This window comes from Berghia stephanieae, chromosome 1 (genome assembly GCF_034508935.2).
Source record: "Berghia stephanieae isolate SIO BIC M18660-M18661 chromosome 1, UCSD_Bste_1.3, whole genome shotgun sequence".
In the NCBI taxonomy this organism is placed as follows: Eukaryota; Metazoa; Mollusca; class Gastropoda; order Nudibranchia; family Aeolidiidae; genus Berghia; species Berghia stephanieae.
In genome coordinates this window covers 130146863-130155255 of record NC_088360.1, presented here as the reverse complement: position 1 = coordinate 130155255, position 8393 = coordinate 130146863, and the positions used below count along the sequence as shown (strand labels likewise).

General features: G+C 35.9%; 1 protein-coding gene across 1 annotated transcript in view; it reads right to left on the bottom strand.

Moving 5' to 3' along the window:
* Positions 1 to 510: 510 nt before the first annotated feature.
* The window catches only part of LOC144963167 (uncharacterized), a 31220-nt gene continuing 23337 nt past the window's right edge, over positions 511 to 8393 (bottom strand). Inside the window, exons 4-5 of the mRNA XM_078896887.1 lie at positions 6310 to 6624; positions 511 to 5470 (exon numbers count right to left, since the gene is read on the bottom strand). Coding sequence (XP_078753013.1) covers positions 5322 to 5470; positions 6310 to 6624 — 464 coding nt within the window. The 3' untranslated portion in view covers positions 511 to 5321. The remainder of the gene's footprint in view (positions 5471 to 6309; positions 6625 to 8393) is intronic.

Sequence of the window (8393 nt, the reverse complement as noted above, 5' to 3'; positions counted from 1 at the left end):
TCTCTCTCTCTCTCTCTCTCTCTCTCTCTCTCTCTCTCTCTCTCTCTCTCTCTCTCTCTCTCTCTCTCTTTCCATGTCTCTCTGTCTATTTATCTATCTATTTCTCTCTCTCTCTCTCTCTCTCTCTCTCTCTCTCTCTCTCTCTCTCTGTATCCATCTTGCTCTCTATCTTTCTATTTCCATTTGTCTCTCTCTGTCTATCTATCTATCTATCTATCTATCTATCTATCTATCTATCTATCTATCTATCTATCTATCTATTATTTTAATATTTACCACAATGTTGGAATCAGTCTACATCGATGTTTCAGGCCTTTTCAGCCATCGCATCCCACATGGTTCAATATCTATCTATCTATCTATCTATCTATCTATCTATCTATCTATCTATCTATCTATCTATCTATCTATCTTCTACTCCCCCCCCCCCACTCTCTCTCTCTCTCTCTCTCTCCTCTCTCTCTATATATATATATATATATATATATATATATATATATAATATATATCTCCATTTTCTCAGAATACTTACTAATATGTACAAATTTAACAATGGGAAATATAACGGTAAACATCACATTTGATGTCCCATTATAATATCACAATGACGATGAAGGTGGAAACGACCCTCTATCACAAACACTTCACGCATCTTCGAGGTGTCAATCAGGAGACAGGTAAGAAGAAACGTTTTAAAGATTTTACTATCAGTAACCCATCACTTCAATACGGTTTTATGATAATAGACATAGAGCACAAGATGCACAATGAGCATTATTTTTTGTCCTCATTGAGCGCTGCTTATTGGCGTAATAATACATCGCGTACGTAAGAGCGCGGCCAAAATAAGAAAGGAAAGAAGCATCGATGACACAACTTTGGCACCAAAAACAATCTTGACTCAAAGATGAATTTATTATCTTCAATTGCGCATGCAAAAAAAAAAAAAAAAAGTCTCGTTGAGCATCTCATAGGCCTAGATAAAGTAAATCTGTTTTCCGGATTATCTAGCTGCCAAATAAATGCAACAAAAATACTCCGAAATCTGATGTTGCGTGAAAGGACGTATTTAATATAAAAATACTAAACATATTAGCTGTCCTTCTCGGTAAAATTACCGAATATATATATATATATATATATATAAGCCTAACATTGGTAATACATATAAAGTCAACCTAAGTTTGAAATTTTCGACCACAAATTATGTATTTCCCAGCATTTAAACCACTCTGACATAAACAAACCGTTTTGAAGCGATGCATCACATTTGATGTATGTTGAAGACATGAAATACAATACAGTAACCTGTGGTAATTATGGCCATAATTTTAACCTCCGAATTTTGCTTTTAAGCAATCGATGTTAAATGTGTCTCTGTCTAAAACTGTTAAAAAGACTTTGCAAAAATGAGGTCTACATATCAACTTGAAGTGAAAGCTTTTTGGAAAAAATTCCAGAAGTGGCCACAAGTACCCCGAGCAGCTGTATGGTTCCCCCATGTTACAGTAATGAGAAAGTGACTGTCGTAAGTTACATTACTGTTATGGCCCCGTGTATAATCCTGAAAAGCTACATTATCTTGAAAAAAAAGGGAGTCATTTGAACAAATATATCACTCATAATTCATATTTTCTTCACTGAATTATACTAGTTTGAATGTTTGAATATATATATAGTTACACATTTTCTGAACACCCTTTCTATTCCAAACCTTGTTTTCGGTAAAATGTGTTTTAATTTAGCAATATAATTATAATGTTGATAATCAGGTTCATGTATGGGGCCAACGACATTTAAAAATATATACAAATAATGCGTTGATATCACAGACTAAGCTAGGTGTTCGGTTTTGTTGATAACATGATGAAGTGTTCACATTAAATAGTTTGTTTCTTTTAAAGAAATATGATCTGAAAATAGATCAACGATTCAAAGTAAAAACAAGATAATAATAACAAGAATAATATTACATTTGCAAGTCATTGAAACTAATGGAAATGGCAACAGTCATGTCTTGCATTGGCGAATTGAAAAAAAAAAACAAAAAAAAAACAAACAAATAAACAAAACAACAAAAGAAAAAAACAGAGCAAAACAAAAAAAATAAATAAATAAATAAACCAATCATCTCCCCCCCCCCCCCACCAATAAAAAAAAAAAACCCCACAAGAAAATGGAATGGTAACAATCGATGTGTACATTTGAAGGTCTGATAATCTAAATTGTTATGGGCTCATTAATGTAATAGAAATGCTCTCAAAATACACGAAATATTCTCATTTACTACAATGTTAAATCTAGCCCATAAATGTGCTCGGCATTAAGACCTGCTAAAATGTACACCTGGGTAAGAATGAAATCAGAATTATAAAAATTATATTATAATATAATTGTTACACGCTTAAATGGTTATAATGAAATCTTCAAACAAAAGTAGAAGAAAGAAAATATTTATGTCCAATTATTATTTTTCTCAGTAAATAACTTCCGTTATTTGATTGTCTAAAAATAAATAAATAAATAAATTATCCTTTCCTTAGAATTTCTCTATAACCGTTTTCGTGTGTACAATTTATCAACATCTATAATCATCAGTTGAAAATATACAATAGAATCCTCCCAAAAGTGGATAGGATTAATTATGGCAGACAGATTTATACTTCATAATTTTTATAATGTGTTAAGCATATTATATTTCATTTATAAAAAACGAAAAAAAAGTAGTCCTAAGGGGCCAATATATGCCCGTGGAGCCGGAATTTATCCCGTTTTCTATAACGTTAAACGGACAATAGCAATTACTTGCTATTCTTTCGATAGGACGCTAGTCTAACTCAAGGGACTTTCCGCTAGATCTCCCAGCTATTAAATCACCGTGGGTGGACAAAGGGGGCCGGGGGGGGGGGGGGGCATAAAAAAAATCTCGTCTGCACCCAGTATCGATCTCGGACCCTTAGCGTGAGAAGTGGGTGCTCTATTGACCGATTTGTCAGATCCCCCATAAAATAAAATGTGGTAGATTAATTGTATTTATAATTGTAAAGTCAAATGTGTAGTCATTCTAACAATGCCCATTTAATAACAATGCTCCAAAAACAAACAAAATGCTGACGCTTTGATTATTAGTTGATATTGAGACTAATATTATCTGAATTCCTTCACAACAAGAACAGTCGAAATTGGAAGGGATTTCAGTTAGGTCATATCAAAAATGAATGGAATGCAACGGAATTATGATAATAACTAGGGAAGAAAAGTTGTGACGTCACACCGTTTATTTTTCTGGTTCCAAAATCATTAGAAGTGTGTATGTAACCACTCCTTCGGAGGATTAATAATGAATAGGTTACATATTGAATCATAAGGTACTATTTTAGTAGCAGGATGTATATATGCAGATTCCTAGGCATGGGGGACGTAAAAGAGCGAGGAAGGATAACCTTCATTGACGACCAGCTTATATTATCTAGAATAGAAAATAAGATGCCCTCACTGTGAAAGCAGAAGGTCATTTCACAAGGTTCCTCCGGAAAAGTGGTTTTACACTTCCATCAGATTGGAACCAGTATTTTGACACTACACTTTTTTTCACCTATTATGATTATATAATTTTTAAAAAAATATCGTTATGGACGGATTGTAGTGAAAACAACTTGGCTGTGAATTGGATATAAATGTAGAAAGAAACATTGTTTTTGTTGGGTTTTTTTTTTACGTGTGTCACATAGAATTTGCAGCGAATGCTGATTTTGTCACTCAAAATCCCACCTCCGTCTCATGTTCAATCAGTTTACTGCAGTACTCTAAAAAAATTCGTCTTTAAAAATTTGGCCAGAAAACTCGTCCTTCAAATACCGATCGATTTTAATGGCCCTCATCTTGGCAAAAACTCTCAAACCTGGGACCTCGCGAAGTCCCAGGTTTGAGAGTTTTTGCCAAGATGAGGGCAATTTAAATCGATCGATATTTGAAGGACGAGTTTTCTGGCCAAATTTTTAAATACGAGTTTTTGCAGAGTACGGCAGTTAACTGGTTAAATATAGTCAGTCCTCTTTAGCTAATCAAAGCAACTGAACATAGCCCAACGTACGTGGCTAAAATTAAAGAGAAAATGACATTGCTTGCTTTCATTCTCATAGGTAGAATAATAATAGTATAGGCAAGCTACGCGGCCACGATAGTGTCAACACGGGCGGGAAGGGAAGAAAGGGGGGGGGGGGGGGGGAATAAATACTTTATTCTGAGAAAGCAGGGATTGAACAAGGTTTTTGTGTGCGTGTGTGTGTGTATTATGATGGTCTATCGAGTCCCTTGTCTTTTCGAATATTGTCTACAACTTTTTGTAAATAATTTGATTTTTTTTTAAATTTACAGATCTTGAAGTAAACTGGATAGGGCATAGCTTTTAATTCAATATGTGACGTATCGTTTAAAAACGGTATTAAGTCGGAATGAACCAGGAATCAAAGGTTACTTTAGAGTGTGCAATTGACAACAACAAAATGTGAGCATTTATAAAGCGCAAAATTCACCAAACACGCTTTACAAGGGGTACCATTAAACAGCAACAGTTAACATGTAGGACGACACATGACTCCTGTTAGGCGATATAACAATCTTTTTCGATAGAGACAAGGCTGTTAATGACCAGGTACTTATTTCACAACGGCGAGAGAATGTAAGTTAGGAGCCTCTTCCAAGGACTCGACTATGCGCCACTAAGAGCTGGACTCGAACCCTGGATCTTCCGGCCGGTAGGGGAACAGGTCACATGGTCGCACAAGAAATGTAAGGTTTTAGTTTTTGTCGCTAGAGGAAACTATGTCTATTGTCTGCAATGGGAAATTAATATTTGACCCAAGTTTCATATTTCGAACTTTCAAACCAATTTTTGGCGCCTAAATCACCCATAATAATACCAGTTGTGTTGAAACGATTTACAGCTTTGTAAAGGAATAAATTTGTGAGTACATGTATGTGTGTGTGTGTATGTGTGTGTGTGTGTGTGTGTGTAAAGGGAGGGGGCGTGTGTTTTAAAGAAACATTACTTTCAACAACAGCTCTTAGGAATGTTTTTGTTATTCAGAGGTTTGGCGGCACTTGCAACACACATGCGTCAGGGAAACTAAGACGATGGATTTAGACAAAAGGGAGAACGAGATTAGACGAAAGAAACCGTTTTATAAAATGCAATAACGTTGTAAAACATAGTAGTATTATGAATCAATATGAAATATAAAAATATGAATTTTGACTAAATTAATAAGATTCCTAGTGAGAACATGGTGGTAACATAATTATCTACAAAACCACACAAATCAAGAGTCCCTGTCTGGTTTTGGTTTTTTCTTAACCTTTTTCGTCCTCTCCCATCGAATCGTCTCCGCCTCCAGAGATGCCAAGTCCATCAAGCGCTGCTGGAAAGAGGCCGGGGCTCCAGACAAGGGGTCTGAGTATTTGGGCTCCACTGAGAAAAAAAAGTTAAATGGATTTCTTAAATGTGATGTATGTGATGCAAAACAAAATCAGTGCTGATGATGACAAAAAGTTGTTTTTTTTTAAAGGAGGGACATTTTGAATGATTGCGTTTAAGCCAAAATTTTACTGCATTAATCCTCAATTTTAGAGAAATCAAGATAATTAACGAATATTGATACTCTCGCTAACTTCTGGAGAGTTGGAAACTATTACACCGCACATGAAGTCTCTCACTTCAGGACATTGATTGAGAGAAATGTAAATTTTTAAAAAGGAGTACATATCTCCGCCACTTTTCTCATTTCAAAATCGTGGATTTCCGCGGATTCGAGGAAAACCATAAGCATTGGTAAAATGAATATAGCATTATCAATAACGCTTTTACAATTAGCCCCACACGGTGACTCGTTGGCCCAGCGGTACGGAGTGTCTCGTCTTGTCACAAAAGCCAGACAATGCTATGCGTCGTAAGAGGCCGGATGGGTGATGGTAGTAGTGAATAATTATGTCCCCAATGTTGTGCCCTTGGGTAAAGCACTTTACACACATTAACCGGATCGGAAGGTCCTGTAGTTGAGTTCCGCTCTGAGTTGCGCATAGTTGAGTCCTTGGAAACAGCTTTTAACTCACATTATCAACTGTAACCAGACGTGCAATGAGTTAACAGCGTTGTCTCTGTCGGAAACAAATTGAAATATCATCGTCTAACAGGCATCATGCCTCGTCCTACATGTTAAGTTGTAGATGTTAGCTAGAGGCCCCTTGTAAAGTGTTTTGAGCACGTTTAGTGGATATTGTTCCATATAAATGCTCAAAAGTGGCACTTACCCTCTTTATCCTTGTTAACCCCGTGCGTCCTCCCTGTCGTGTTGGCGGTACCGTAGTGGTTAACACGGCCAGGGTTGGATATGGACACGGATGCCGGTTTTCTCTGAGGGAAGCCATTGCTGCCGATGATGGTGTTACTGTTGATGGGGATGGATTTGTTGCTGGCAGTGGTGTTGCTGGAGCTGCGGGTAGGGGCTGTGCTACTGTTACCACTGGTGTTTGATGAGTTGTTATTGTTGTTGTTATTGTTATTATTGTTGTTGTTTGCAGGACTCCATATTGTACCCATTGCTATCAAGTCATCGGGTTCTCGATCTGAAATGAATAAATAAATAAATAAATAAATAAATAAATAAATAAATAAATAAATAAATAAATAGATAAATAGCATTTTCGACCCACAGCTACAAAATGGTTTAGTATCGGTATTAATTACTTTAAGGCTACATTTCATTTTTAAAGTTAAGAAAAAGGCAAATTCATGTTTTACTGAAATAAAATATAGATATAGCTTTTCAAAGTCACAAAAATCTCATTTTCCTGGACACGTTGACATTAAAATCACCTTAGAGCACCTTGTTCTTCCGGACCGTTTTGAGAAAATTGGTCACATTTACCATTATGCAGTTTTTAGAGAGAAGAATAATGACCTCTTTCTAACAAAGCGCTTGAACACATTTAGTGAGTATTGTGCTATATCAATGATCCAAGTTTTTTTTTCTTCTTTAAATCAACCTCCACATGATAAGATCTCTATTTATTTAAGTTATATAACCGTAAAAATAAAATTTTGGTGCTGGTTGATTATAAGCGTTAAATCGACATAAGCGTAGTCGATATATCTGTGCTCAGTTGTAGCTAGTTGCTGACTGCATTCCGATCTGCCGCTATGTTCTAATTATTATTTTTTTCAAATCAAACAATGACGGATTTGTAAGAGTGTTGGTACAAATAGGACGCTTAACAGGCGACTAGTACTGTATGACATAAAAATATGGTCCCGTAAGTCCTGCTGGAGAATAAATGTAACATTGTCAAGGACATTGTGCTTTGATAGTCATTCATATAAATACGTTAAAAAACCTCACAGTTAATATCAATGTAATCTCAGTGAATAGATATAAGATATAAGATAGATAAAGAGTATTGTTTATATATATTTTTTTTTCATTGAACAATATTGTGCACGTAAGATCGCGCCCGTTATAAGAGAGAGAGAGAGAGAGAGAGAGAGAGAGAGAGAGAGAGAGAGAGAGAGAGAGAGAGAGAGAGAGAGAGAGAGAGAGAGAGAGAGAGAGAGAGAGAGAGAGAGAGAGAGAGAGAGAGAGAGAGAGAGAGAGAATAAGAAATTTATAGCACAAGCACAATTTTAGGACAACTACTATCTTGACTTAAAGAGGAATACAGTATGTAAGTTTTGCACACAAAAAGACGCTTGTATAAATCTATATCCCAGCGTCTGTGTGACCTTAGAAATTGTTCCTTCACACTCGAATTACCAAAGAAAAGATCGATCTTCACACAAAGAACTCTCTTCAATCACCTACAATACATCATTTGCACGGACACAGAAGGGCTAATAAATGATGTGTTCTCTACGATCAGTCACTGCGGCATGATACTGGTCTAAGACAATGGGTCATATATGATAGACCATGAAATGACACACTTGTATCACAACAAAAACTGTATGTGACTGAAACCTTATCAATCATACAAATAAAAACAGATATACATTTAATAACCTCACAGCTGTCATCGATGTAAACCACAGTGTCTGTGTTTCCATAGAATTATTTCTACACAGACGAATTACCAAAGAAAAGACTAATCTTCACACAAAGAGAACTCTTAGACCTCCTAGAAAAGATCGTTTTGCACGAACACAGAAGGGCTAATTGAAATGAATGTATGCTATGGCTTGGGTAAAGCGATCCAGATTGGACAATGTAAATATGTGCCTATCGACTCAAAACGGTAATATGTCTGGATGAACAAATCTGGTGCCAAAAGGTTAGTTCAAAGTACATGTGATAAGAAAAGTGATATTTTAGTTTCCAAGAAACGTGTCTATTGTCTTAAAC